General features: G+C 37.9%; 1 protein-coding gene across 12 annotated transcripts in view; it reads left to right on the top strand.

Moving 5' to 3' along the window:
* Window positions 1-13,871, top strand: part of RUFY2 (RUN and FYVE domain containing 2) — a 57,135-nt gene that overhangs the window by 16,822 nt on the left and 26,442 nt on the right. For 7 of the 12 annotated variants that reach the window (XR_006607695.1, XR_006607696.1, XM_013048607.2 and 4 more), the window contains 6 exons: window positions 1,545-1,614; window positions 4,359-4,460; window positions 4,603-4,719; window positions 8,076-8,243; window positions 10,787-10,884; window positions 13,525-13,644. Coding sequence is in view for 10 of the 12 variants with exons in the window: in XM_013048607.2 (XP_012904061.1) it covers window positions 1,545-1,614; window positions 4,359-4,460; window positions 4,603-4,719; window positions 8,076-8,243; window positions 10,787-10,884; window positions 13,525-13,644 (675 nt within the window). In the remaining 2 variants the exon portion in view is untranslated. The other 5 variants (XM_045083422.1, XM_045083427.1, XM_013048609.2 and 2 more) reach the window with 5 other exon arrangements.

Below are 13,871 nucleotides of genomic sequence, written 5' to 3'. Positions count from 1 at the left end.
TATTTCATACAAATAGACAAGAATATATATATATTTTCTTGAAGTTCTCACCTTCCCGTCGGTTTTTTTTACATAATTTTTATACTCTTCTGTAGTTCACTGTTTTACTCAACAGTTTATCTTAGAATCTGTTCAGTTTGGTTCAAGGAGTTTTCTCATTCTCTTTTAAATTATGCGTATTAACTCATTTATAGCAGTACTAGTGACTTACTTTTGTACATTCTACGAATTTAAAAATGTTTCATTGTTTTTCCAGTTGGAATGTTTTTGTATACTTAGAGTATTTTAAAAAATATAGAAAACAGATGAAGAAAAAATTGGAACTCACATATTAGCCCTCATTCAAAGAAAACTCTTGAGGGTTTATTTTCAAAAGTACTTTTTTGATTAATGTTTTATTGATTCTCACATAAAGGCAGGACAGATATTATTGTCTGATTTAAAGACAAGGAAACTGAAGCTCAGAAAGGTCTTAAAGCTTTCAAGGTGACACAGAAAGTAGAAAAGCAGGGACTCTTAACTTTGGTCCTCTGTCTCTTAGTCCCACATCTGTTAATGTCTCACCATCCAGATACCCTCTTGCTGTTTGTGAAAAGCTCAAGTTGTTTCCCTAAGAATGATTGTATTTAAAAATGATTTAATATGAATGAAAAAATATGTTTCTTGTTTCACCTGTTAAACTAAAATGCCAATATTTATTTCTGAGGCTGGCATAAAATTTGTTTAAATCTATTAAATTGTAATGTAAAGAGCATATTGTGTTATTAAAGCTTGAGATGGTAGAAACAAGGCCTTGAAAAACAAATAAAACATACAGTAATGTCCAGTCTCAGAGATGCCGAGTGAAGTGTGTGCATTTTTGATAGCTGTGTACTTCTGGTGACTGTACAGTTTGAAATACAATTTTTTTTAAGATTTATAAAAATGAAGAAAAAAATACACAGTAATGTCCAGTCTTGATCAGTTTAAGTAACTATGCAAAAAACCAGGTTGTTCATTTGGCTTAACCTGACTTTTAACTATATCTTTGAAAGTCAGGGTGTTTGCTTAGCTGCAGGCTGACCGGGTACCCGATGGGAATTTCATATTCACATTGTCCCAAACTATGGTGACTTTAGAGGCTTTAAGTGATTATGAAAGTGGCGGGTGGAAACCGAATGGGGCTTGTGTTGAAGACCGCTGTAAATGCTAATTAAGCCACTTAATTATAGAGTGGATATTTAAAGTTCATCCTTTAAAAGATAATTTTAAATTAAATTTTAACAATATTTGGTAGTGTTTGTGTGGATTCCATTCCTAAGTATTACAATTTAAATGTAAGAAGGACCCTAAGAAGACTGCAAAAAATAGTGAACAGCAAAAAGCTTCAGTCTTTTTTGTTTTCCTAGCCAAATTTGGTTATTCAACTTAATGAAATTGCCCACACTCAAAAATTCAGGGTAGTTGGTGCCTGTTAGGTACCATGGTAAGTCCAAGATAACATACCTTTTCTGACTTTTGTGAATTTGTGTGATTTGAATGAGTTTTTTCTTTGTTAATTTCAGCAGCACAGTCAGCAGTCTCCATTCAAGAGTTGACTCATTAGAAAAGTCAAATACTAAGCTGATTGAAGAGGTATTGTAACCCGGCCGTGGATAATTGCCTGACACAGACCGAGTATTTGTGATCCTTTTCCATTTTAAGTATGAATTCGCTAAGTATGTGTGTGCATACACACATTTCCATCATGATGATGGGATGCTTGCAATGTACTTATAATTGACGATTGTAAGTCTAGAAAAACCTCATTTTCTCAGGTAAAGTCTCAGGTAAATCTGTGAATTGTGTGAAATACTCCCAGAAATGAGCCCCACAGATGATGCTTACAGAAGCTCTTCTGTAAATAAGCTGTGATACTCTTTAAAATCTGGGTGACCTCTAGTTAGATAGTGAATATAGTTAGAAATTCCCATTAAAATGATACTGTTCGTCTTGTTCCACTATTCGATTACTTTTCTTTACCAGCAGCACTGTATGATCATGGCCATCCTTCTCCACACAACCACAGATCAACCTCATCTCGAGTGCTCTGGTTTCTTGCATTGTCAGAGCGGCTATCTAGTGGTCCCAGACCAGAAATTGATCTCCGTAATACTGTCTGTAAAGTTGCTTTAGATAAGTTTTTTTTTTTTTTTTTTTTTAATCTTATCAAGCCACAGAGTTACTGCTTTCTGTTTTCAGAATTATTTAGGCTAGAGGAATAAATCTGTCACGAGTGCTCTAAACCCTAGTTTCTGTGTTAATTAAAATTCTTATTTCTTTTGGAACTGGCCTAATTTTTTCAAACCAGGGAGCACATCATTATTTGCATGATGGCAGATGCATCTTTATTTTGATAGTTTGGGACCATTTGATAGTGTTTCTGTTTTGTTTTGTTTTTTAAAGATTTTATTTATTTGACACAGAGAAAGAGAGATCACAAGTAGAGAGGCAGGTGGAGAGAGAGGGGGGAAGCAGACTCCCTGCTGAGCAGAGAGCCTGATGCGGGGCTCCATCCCAGGATTCTGAGATTGTGACCTGAGCCAAAGGCAGAGGCTTAACCTACTGAGCCACCCAGGCGCCCTCTGTTTTGTTTTTTATTTTTATTTTTATTTTTTTTTTTTTAAAGATTTTATTTATTTATTTGACAGAGATCACAAGTAGGCAGAGAGGCAGGCAGAGAGTGAGAGGGAGAAGCAGGCTCCCCGATGAGCAGAGAGCCTGATGCGGGGCTCGATACCAGGACCCTGAGATCATGGCAGAGGCTTAACCCACTGAGCCACCCAACACCGTTGTTTTGTTTTTTAATCATGATAAGTGTATTCTTTAATCCCCGTCACCTATTTCATCCATCCCCCACCCATTTCCCCTCTGGTGACCATAAGTTTACAGTTAAGAATCTGTTTCTTGGTTTCTCTCTCTTTTTTTTTGTCCTTTACTCATTTTTTTTTTTAAAGATTTTATTTATTCACAAGAGGGAGGCCGAGGGAGAGGCAGGCTCCCCATGGAGCGGAGAGCCTGGTGTGGTGCCGGATCTCATGACCCTGGGATCATGACCTGAGCTGAAGGCAGGTGCTCAACTGACTGAGCCACCCAGGCACCTCTGCTCATTTGTTTCTTAAATTCCACATATGAGTGAGATCATACTGTATTTGTCTTTCTCAGACTAACTTACTTCACCTAGCAGTAAACTCTGTAGCACTATACATGTAGTTCCAAATGGCAAGATTTCATTCTTTTTCATTGCTGAATAACATTCCATCCACATGCCTCATCTTCTTTATCCATTTATTTATCGATAAATGCTTGGGCCACTGCCATAGTCTGGCTGTTGTAAATAATGCTGCAGTAGACAGGGATGCATGTGTCTCTTTGAATTAGTGCTTTTGTATTTTGGGTTAAATACAGTAGTGCAATTACTGGATTGCAGGGTAGTTCTATTTTTAATTTTTTGAGGAAACTCTATACTGTTTTCCACAGTGATTGCACCAGATTGTATTTCCACCAATAGTGCACTGAGGGTTCCTTTCCCCTACACACATCCTCGCCAATACCTGTTGTTTCTTGTGCTTTTGATTTTCGCTATTGTGATGGGTGGTCTTTCATTGTAGTTCTAACTTGCATTTCCCTAATGATGAGTGATATTGAGCATCTTGTCATGTGTCTGTTGGTCATTGGGACCATTAGAGCTGCTCTCAAGTTTGTGCTTCTTTTTGGCCCTAGGTGCACTGCGAAGTTCAAGTTATATCCCTGATGAAATGTTCAGAAACTCATTTACAAGCCAACATTGGGGGTGGTGCTTGCTTTCCTTTCTTAGAATCCCTCTTTTCACTATAGGCCTCAGAACCAGGCCACTTGGTTTAATTCTGATGGTGAGAAATGTCTCATAGTTGTAATGTTCCCTCTGTGTTCTCTATTTCAGAGGGTGTTCCAATTTGATTATCATGAAGGTCTGTATCACATGTGTGATGATACACAGCCTTCTTACAGATCTTTTTATCCTTATACAGGACTTTACAGTCTTACTGTTTCATGACACTTTGTATTCAGAACATATTTAAATCAGATATGCATGATATGTTTTAACATATATTTTGACTAATAAGAGGAAATGCTTAAAAAAAGAGGAAATGCTAGAAATAAGAGCTCAGTTTTTTTTTTTATTAGTATCTTAGGATAATAGCAGTTTTTTTTATGAAAGCTTCTGTAGATGTGAGACATTTGACTAGTTTAAGCTTTTATATTCTATTGTTTATAGCAATGAACATAACCAAACATAAAACAAGTATAAGTAAAGATGTTTAAAATCTTTTTTCTTGTCCCTGTTTCATAATCTTTAGTTAGCAATAGCAAAAAATAATATCATTAAACTCCAAGAAGAAAATCATCAATTACGAAGTGAAAATAAATTGATTTTAATGAAAACACAGCAGCACCTGGAGGTACGTATGGACTAATTGCAAACAGACTGTCTTGTGTCAGAAATTGCCGCTTTTGGGAACTTTTGCATATACTGGATATTTATTTCTGTGCTGTATTGATAGTAGTGATTATACAGTAAAAGGCTTGTTGTTTTCTTCCTAGGTTACCAAAGTGGATGTGGAAACTGAGCTTCAGACATATAAGCATTCTCGGCAGGGGCTGGATGAAATGTACAACGAAGCCAGAAGGCAGCTTCGAGATGAATCTCAGTTAAGACAGGTAGTTCACATTAGCAAAATAATCATCATCATCATAATTTACCTTTAAGCATCACTTAAAATCTTTTTAAAAAAAAAATTCTTTTAAGACTTTTTTTTTAATGTGATAGAGACAGAGTGAGAGAGCACAAGTTGGGTGAGGTTCAGAGGAAGAAGCAGACTCTCTGCTGAGGAGGGAGCCCTATGTGGACCTTGATCCCAGGACTCTGGGATCATGACCTGAGCCAAAGCAGACACTTAAGCTGACTGAGCCACCCAGGCACCCCTTAAAATCTCTTTTTCAGCCTTATCTTTCTTGCTGCGGGATAGAAATCTCACTCCCTTACAACCCCTTCAAATTCTTTACGTTCTCATTTTATCAAGTGTTTTTAAAGTGGTTTTAAACTCTGAAATGAATGATTGTGACCAGCATTAGAAAACCAAAATTGAATAGAATGATAGATTCAAATAGGACTAAAATGATATTAAAAATTTTTTTTAAAGATTTTATTTATTTGAGAGAGAGTGAAAGCGAGAGGTCACAGAGGAGGGAGAGGGAGAAACAGACTTGCCACTGAGCAGAGAGCCTGACGAGGGGCTTGGTCTCAGGACCCTGAGATCATGACCTGAACTGAAGGCAGACGGTCAACTGACTGAGCCCCTCAGGCGCTCCAGATCATATTTAAAGTTAACTTATTTTGGGGTTACCTGGCTGGCTCAGTTGGTAGAGCACACAACTCTTGATCTTGGGGTAATTTCCAGCCCATGTTGGGCATAGAAGTTACTTCTAAAAAAATGGATGGGGTACCTGGGTGACTCAGTCGGTTGAGCGTCAGACTCTTGATTTTAGGGCAGGTTGTGATCTCAGGGTGGAGAAGGAGCCCTGCAATGAGCTGTGTGCTCAGTGCAGAGTCTGCTTGGGATTCTCTCTCTCCCTCTCCCTGACCCCTTCCCAGCTTATCCTCGCTCGCTCGCTTTCTCTTGCTCTGAAATAAATTAATAAATAAAATCTTTTAAAAAATGAACGAATTTTTTAATTCAAATTGATCTAATGCCTACAGCAAAATGGGTTATAACATAAATACCTGTGTAATCACCACCCAGATCAAGAAGAGACTTTCCATCTTGCCAGCCTTTCCATCCCTTTTTCTGTTTGTTTTTAATATTAGGAAACTTCTTTTTGTTTTGATGTAAAAAATTAATTTAGTTCTATTTAAATTCAATTGAGGGGCTCCTGGGTGGCTCAGTAGTTAAGTATTTGCCTTCGGCTCAGGTCCTGATCCCAGAGTCCTGGGATCAAGCCCCGCATTGGGCTCCCTGCTTGGCAGTCAGCCTGCTTCTCCTCCTCCTTCTCCCCCTCCCCCTGGTTATGTTCCCTCTCTCGCTGTGTCTCTCTCTGTCATATAAAATCTTTTTTTAAAAAATTTCACTTGAACATGTAGTTTATTATTTGTTTCAGAGGTAGAGGTCAGTGATTCATCAGGAGTATATAACACCCAGTGCTCAGCACATCACATGCCCCCCTTCATGCCCATCATCAGGTCACCTCATCGCCCCACCCCCAATGTAAAATTCTTTAAGAGAAGAAATTAAAACTGTGAAGTGGGGTTTTTGAGTTATCTTTGGCCTTCACTTGTATGGACTACTTTATTTTTGTGTGTGTGTGTGTGTTTTTAAGTTTTATTTATTTAGGTAATATCTATACCAGTGTGGGGGCTAGAGCTCATGACCCCAAGATCAAGAGTTGTGTGTTCTTCCAACTGAGCCAGCAAGGCACCCCCAGACTACTTTATTTCTTTGATTAAGGAAAATTAATCCTGACGTTTTGAGGCATAAAAATATTTAATTTTTTAAAAAAATTTATTTATTTGACAGAGATCATAAGTAGGCAGAGAGGCAGGCAGAGAGTGAGAGGGGGAGCCACCCAGGTGCCCCTAATTTTTGAACCAGTAGAATAGTGATAATTAACAGTATCTAGAAAATGCTTTTATTTTCACAAAATACACAGTTGAAAGTATTTAGTGTTTTATTGTTATACGACCTGGTTGATTCCCTCTAGTGGGGCTTAAACCTCAAAGAGTAGTCTATGTATCTTTTAAAAAAATTTTTAAATTAATAAACTTTATTTTTTCAAGTAGGTTCATAGCAAAATTGCGTGGAACTTTATTTTTTTTTAAGAGTGGTCTACGGGCTTTAAAAAAAAAGGAGGGGCGCCTGGGTGGCTCAGTGGGTTAAAGCCTCTGCTTTTGGTTCAGGTCATGATCTCGGGGTCCTGGGATCAAGCCCCACATCAGGCTCTCTGCTCAGCCAGAGCCTGCTTTCCTTCCTCTCTCTCTGCCAGCCTCTCTGCCTACTTGTGATCTCTGTCAAATAAATAAATAAAATCTTTAAAAAAGGGGGGGTGCGCTTGGGTGGTTCAGTGGGTTAAAGCCTTTGCCTTTGGCTCAGGTCATGATCTCAGGGTCCTGGGATCGAGCCCCGCATTGGGCTTTCTGCTCAGTGGGGAGCCTGCTTCCTCCTCTCTCTCTCTGCCTGCCTCTCTGCCTACTTGTGATCTCTGTCAAATAAATAAATAAAATCTTAAAAAAAAAAAAAAGAGGGATATGGGGACTCTTGGGTGGCTCTTTGGTTAAGTATCTGCCTTTGGGTCAGGTCATGATCTCAGGGTCCTGGGATCGAGCCCCGCATCGGGCTTTCTGCTCTGTGGGGAGCCTGCTTCCTCCTCTCTCTCTCTGCCTGCCTCTCTGCCTACTTGTGATCTCTGTCTGTCAAATAAATAAATAAAATCTTAAAAAAAAAAAAAAAGAGGTCTATGGGGACTCTTGGGTGGCTCTTTGGTTAAGTATCTGCCTTTGGGTCAGATCATGATCCCAGGGTCCTGTGGTCGAGTCTCTCTTCTGGTTCCTTGCTCAGGAGGAAGCCTACTTTTTCCTCTGCCTGTTGCTGTCCTTGCTTGTGCTGTCTCTCTGACAAATAAATAAAATAAAATCCTTAAAAAATAAAAAGATATATATCTAGTGACATGAAACCATTAAAAGAAAAAAAAAGACTAGTCTACATAGTGATTAAAAAACTCTTTGTGAGGGCGCCTGGGTGGCTCAGTGGGTTAAGCCGCTGCCTTCGGCTCAGGTCATGATCTCAGGGTCCTGGGATCGAGTCCCGCGTCGGGCTCTCTGCTCAGCGGGGAGCCTGCTTCCTCCTCTCTCTCTGCCTTCCTCTCTGCCTACTTGTGATCTCTCTCTGTCGAATAAATAAATAAAATCTTTAAAAAAAAAAAAAAAAAAAAAAAACAACTCTTTGTGTTCTCATTAACTGTCTTGTGTCTGACTTTTGACATCCCGAAGTGGTATGTGAATTGAGGATGTGTTGAAATTTCAGGATGTGGAAAACGAGCTAGCGGTACAAGTTAGTATGAAACATGAAATTGAACTTGCTATGAAGTTGTTGGAGAAAGATATCCATGAGAAGCAGGATACTCTGATAGGCCTTCGGCAACAACTAGAGGAAGTTAAAGCAATTAACATAGAAATGTATCAAAAGTTGCAGGTAAGGATCTTTTTTTTTTTTTTTTTTTGTAATTTTTATTTAAATTCTAGTTGCATTAACCTGCAGTGGAGTAGAAATCAGTGATTCATCACTTATATACAACATCCAGTGCTCAAGTGCCTTCCTTAATACCCATCACCCTTCTAGCCCATCCTGCACCCACCTCCCTCCAGCAACCTTACATTTGTTCTCTGTCATTAAGAGTGTCTTATGGTTTCTCTCTTTATTTCTTACCCCCTCCCATATGTTTATCTGTTTTGTTTCTTAAATTACACATATGAGTGAAATGATACAGTATTTGTCTTTCTCTAACTTATTCCACTTAGTATAATACACTGTAGCTCCATCCATGTTCTTGCAAATGTCAAGATGTCTTTTTTGATGGCTGAGTCATATATTCCATTATATATATACACACACATACATGCATATATATACACCACATCTTTATTCACTCATAGATCAGCAGACATTTGGGCTCTTTCCATAGTTTGATACATTGTTGATAATGCTGTTATAAACATCAGGGTGCATGTACCCCCTTCAACTCTGTATTTTTGTATTCTTTGTGTAAATACCTAGTAGTGCAATTGCAGGATCGTAGGGTAGTTCTATTTTTAACTTTCTGAAGAACCTCCGTACTGTTTTCCAGAGTGGCTGTACCAGTTTGCATTCCCACCAACAGTGCAAGGGGTTCCCCTTTTTCCGCATCCTCGCCAACACCTGTTGTTAGTTTTATCCGTTTTGACGGATGTGAGGTGGTACCTTATTGTGGTTTTGATTTGTATTTTCTGATGATGAATGATGTTCAGCATCTTTTTATGTGTCTGTTAGCCATCTGGATATGTTCTTTAGAAAAGTGTCTATTCATGTTTTCTGTTCATTTTGTAACTGGATTATTTTGGGGGGGCATTAAGTTTGATAAGTTCTTTATAGATTTTGGAGGTAAGGATCATTCTTAAATTCTTAGAATTTCTTGAGTTTAATGTAAATTGGATGTGACTTTTGGGGAGTTGTTAAGCATCTGCCTTCAGCTCAAGTCATGATTCCGGGGTCCTGGGATCGAGCCCCGCATCGGGCTCTCTGCTCACCGGGGAGCCTGCTTCTCCCTCTCTCACTCCCCTGCTTCTGTTTTCTCTCTTGCTGTGTCTCTGTCTGTCAAATAAATAAAATCTTAAAAAAAAAGAAAAAGAAAATTACTTTTTGTATGAAGGTTTGGTTTTTAACTGTGCCATACTAGTAATAAAAACCAGCAGCTTCTTTTTCTATATGGAAGCTTAAGAAGTGTAGCAATGGAATAGGTATCAAAGAATAAGCAAATCACTTATATGAATTTCTTTTTTAATACCAAAAGGTGTTAAGTGTGAAGATTAAATCTTTTGGGAAAAGTCAATCTAAATATGCAGGACATTTTTGTGAATTCTTTTGTATACTACAGTCCTGAGAAAGATTTATTTTTTCTTAAAAAGCTATTATTTATTTGAGAGAGAGCATAAGCTCAAGGGAGGGGTAGAGGCAGAGGCAGAAGGAGAAGCACACCCTCTGCTGACTGTGGAGACCAGCACAGGCCCTGACTCCAGGACTCCAAGATCATGACCTGATCATGTCAGACACTTAACTGACTGAGCCACCCAGGTGCCCCTTTAATTTTTTTTTTTTTAAAGATTTTATTTTATTTATTTTTTTAAAGATTTTATTTATTTATTTGACAGACAGAGATCACAAGTAGGCAGAGAGGCAGGCAGAGAAAGAGGGGGAAGCAGGCTCCCTGCTGAGCAGAGAACCCGATGCAGGGCTCTATCCCAGGACCCTGAGATCAGGACCTGAGCCGAAGGCAGAGGCTTAACCCACTGGGCCACCCAGGCGCCCAAAGATTTTATTTTTTTAAGTAATCCCTACACCCAACATGGGCTCAGATCTATAACTCTAAGATCAGGAGTCACATGCTTTACCTACTGAGCTAGCAAGGGCCCTGAGAAAGATTTAATTTTGACTGAAATGCTTTACTATAGGGGTATCTGGGTGGCTCAGTCAGTTAAGTGTTTACCTTCCACTCAGGTCGTGATCCCAGATCCCCACTCAGGTCATGATCCAGCCCCACATTGGGCTCCCTGCTCAGTGAAGAGTCTGCTTCTCTCTCTCCCTCTGCCCTTCTCCCCTGTTCATGCTCTCTCTCTCTAATAAAAAAGTCTTGGAAAAAAAAAGCATTACAATAATAATTGTTATGAATTCTCTCATAAAGTGACATCACTGTTTAAGTAGATTTATTGCCAAATGTTTTTTATTTAATTTGAAAAATAGCATAATTTACAAGAGTTTATTCTGCTGTCTTCCAGAAATACTGAAGGCAGTATTTTTTTAAATTCCATTTTAATTGAAGACTGATAGTTCTACTGCTTTATATCATAGGAGTATTTTAATCTACAAATTAGCTGTACTCATTTCAAAGTAAAAATTCCATAGTAAAATGGTATACAAAACTTAGAAATATTTAGGTTTAAAAATCAAAGCCACTATAGTGGTTCTTTTTCTTTTCTAAATAGGGTTCTGAAGACGGCTTGAAAGAAAAAAATGAAATAATTGCCCGACTAGAAGAAAAAACCAATAAAATTACTGCAGCCATGAGGCAACTGGAGCAAAGGTACAGCATTTTCAGTCTTAGTTTCTCTTTTTCCTTTTTTTCTTCCTTTTCTTTTTTTTTTTTTTTAAAGATTTATTTATTTATTTATTTGACAGAGAGAGAGATCACAAGTTAGGCAGAGAGGCAGGCAGAGAGAGAGGAGGAAGCAGGCTCCCTGCTGAGCAGAGAGCCCGATGTGGGACTCGATCCCAGGACTCTGAGATCATGACCTGAGCCGAAGGCAGCAGCTTAACCCACTGAGCCACCCAGGCGCCCCTTTTCTTCCTTTTCTTTATTCAACTCTGATACCTGCCACAAAAACCATTAGGAAAATTTAGATTAGGACTTTTTTTTTTTAAGCCCAGCAGAATTTTGCTTTTTTTGTTTTGGTTGTTGCATGGAATCAAGTTGCTTTATATTAGGCTGATTTCATTTGAATTTGCCATTTTGTGGATTTTTTAAAAAAGATTTAATATTGGCAATTTCATGTGATTCAATCTATTACATAAAACAAATACACAAACAAAAACTTTAAAAAAGTGAAAAACGAACAGAATCTATGGTGGAATTATCCCTGATTGATTTCCATGCATATTGATTGTCATATTCTTTGTCATTCACCATCCCTTTATCTGAAATCAGGCTTTGAGTTGGCAGTTTAGTTGTTTCTTTGAGCTAGGACCTTCAACCCAAACCAAGAAATAATTTTATTTAAATTGAATTGTTTTATATTGGCATTTTTCACTTTTATTGTTGGAAAATGTAATGTATTTCCATTGACCTGTCATGTTGGTGTCAACATATGTCTTATCATTGCTTTCTTTGAATCTACTTATGAAAAACATAACTATTAATGCTTTATTGACATGAATATTCTTTTATTGACATCCTCTTTCTTCTTTTTTCTTTTTTGTTTTCTTTATCCCCATTTTTACATTTTGGACATCTTTATTACCTTTTTCTGTCTTTGATTTCTGTCCATTCCATTATGAAGTGACAATGATTTGTTAACTCAAACTAGGACAATTGCAATGTCATTGGTGAAATATGCCAGCAGTGACACTCAGGACCAGTACAAGCTGGTCAAAGATATATCTTTCTGAAAACCACTTGTATTTAAATAGACTAAAAGAGACTCAACAATTTTATAATATATTAAATAGAAAACAATTTATGCTATTAAGTATTTGAAAAGGGTATCAGGAACCCTCTCCACTTCTTGATCTGCTGCTGTGGTAATGCACTGCCATAGAGCAGAGTGGGTGCACTTGGATTTCCAAAAACATACTCCTCAAACCTTGTGCACAAAGGCTGATTTGAGTATTGGCCTTTTGGAGGTCAGGATTTTCAAGTGCAGTTTTATCTTTTTAGCTACTTTTTAATGGAAAATATAAACATTGTTTAAAAATAAGTTGACCCTTTGATTTCACAGTGTGTTGGCACAATTTTTTTCCCCATTGGCCCACTCCTTGCCTAATGGCTTCTTTACTGATTTTTTACTGATGTCTTAAAATAGTTTATAATGCAGATTGGCCATTCTTTTGTGCTCTAGCACCTCAGTTTTCCACTTCTCTTAGCCCTCTTCTATGATAGCACAACTTCAGGCCCTACCTCACTCTGAGTTTTATTTTAGTTTCTGTAATCTTAGAGAAATGCTTGGGTCCCCTGTCCCTCCACGTTAATATTTTAAAATTAAATTTTGATTTAGAGATAACTTGAATGTTACTCTCTTGCTCAGAAGTGGCATTTATACTTCTGAAATGTGTCAGGTTGCCCCACTGGCATGTTTTTAGGAAGAAAAGAAGAGGCCCTGTTTTCAACTAGTTGAATAGATGATTTTGCCTGAGATTCCCTACAAGGAGTTAATGTCTCTTTAATAAGTGGGAAATGTTTTCTTATAAAAATATTGAAGTTAAATCTAAGGAATCCTAGATGGGAGGCAGGGAGTGGAGCTAAGCACAGGGAGAATCAGTGACTTACAAACAAAAACAGAACAAATGGAAATCACATTTTTAGGTAATATTTAAACATCAGCGATGAACAAAAATGATCTCTAGAGAATGTTGCCAACTAGTACTATATTCTTTTTAATCTTAACACACACACACACACACACACACACACACAGCTTTTGGCATAATTTAGTAAATGCATAAAGATTCTATAGGGAGGACTTTGCTGTTCGAAATAATTTCAGGTCTTTGCTCTTGGCCTTGTAGCACACTTGATTCCTGGCATACACATCCTAACATAATAAATAACAATGTGGCTTCTTCACCTAGTGTAGTCATAAATACTGTGTTTTACATGGTTTTGTAAAAAAGGCAGTAACGCACCCATTATACTTTCAAAGTTAATCCATTCTGCTCTACGTAAGTGGTAAAGACTGTATTGCTTTGCATTGTTAATTATGAACAAGAAATAAAACAAATTTGAAGATAGTATTCTGGGCATATCATATGTTATATTGAAAAAAAATCACAAAACAATTTCTAGACATTGTGTGGCTCTTTCACGTTTGAGTTTGTGAGTTTCCCCCCAAACTTTGTTTTCATTTAGAAATGTTTCTATTTCCCCATTTTTCTTTTATTTGTCTTCTTCACCCTTTTACACCCTAGTTCTAGCCTCAGTTTTACCCAAAGTTGATTTGAATTACACCAGATTGCAGCAAGCAGAGAAGGCGCAAATGGAAGCTGAAGATGAAGACAAGAAATATCTACAAGAGTGTCAGAGTAAATCCGACAATCTGCAGAAACAAGTCTCCCAAAAGGAGAAACAGCTGTGAGTATTTCACTCTTGGAAACAAATACTTGTATTAACATAATTCCCTCCCCAGGCCCCCCCCCCCTTTTTAAAGATTTTATTTATTTATTTGACAGTGATCACAAGTAGGCAGCGAGGCAGGCAGAGAGAGAGGGGGGCAAGCAGGCTCCCTGCTGAGCAGAGGGTGCGATGAGATGCTGGATCCCAGCACCCTGAGATAATGACCTGAGCTGAAGGCAGAGGCT

This window comes from Mustela putorius, unplaced genomic scaffold (genome assembly GCF_011764305.1).
Source record: "Mustela putorius furo isolate JIRA1106 unplaced genomic scaffold, ASM1176430v1.1 tig00000698_pilon_pilon_pilon, whole genome shotgun sequence".
Taxonomy (NCBI): Eukaryota; Metazoa; Chordata; class Mammalia; order Carnivora; family Mustelidae; genus Mustela; species Mustela putorius.
The sequence above is the reverse complement of the archived record's forward strand: the minus strand, read 5'-3'. Positions and strand labels throughout refer to the sequence as shown.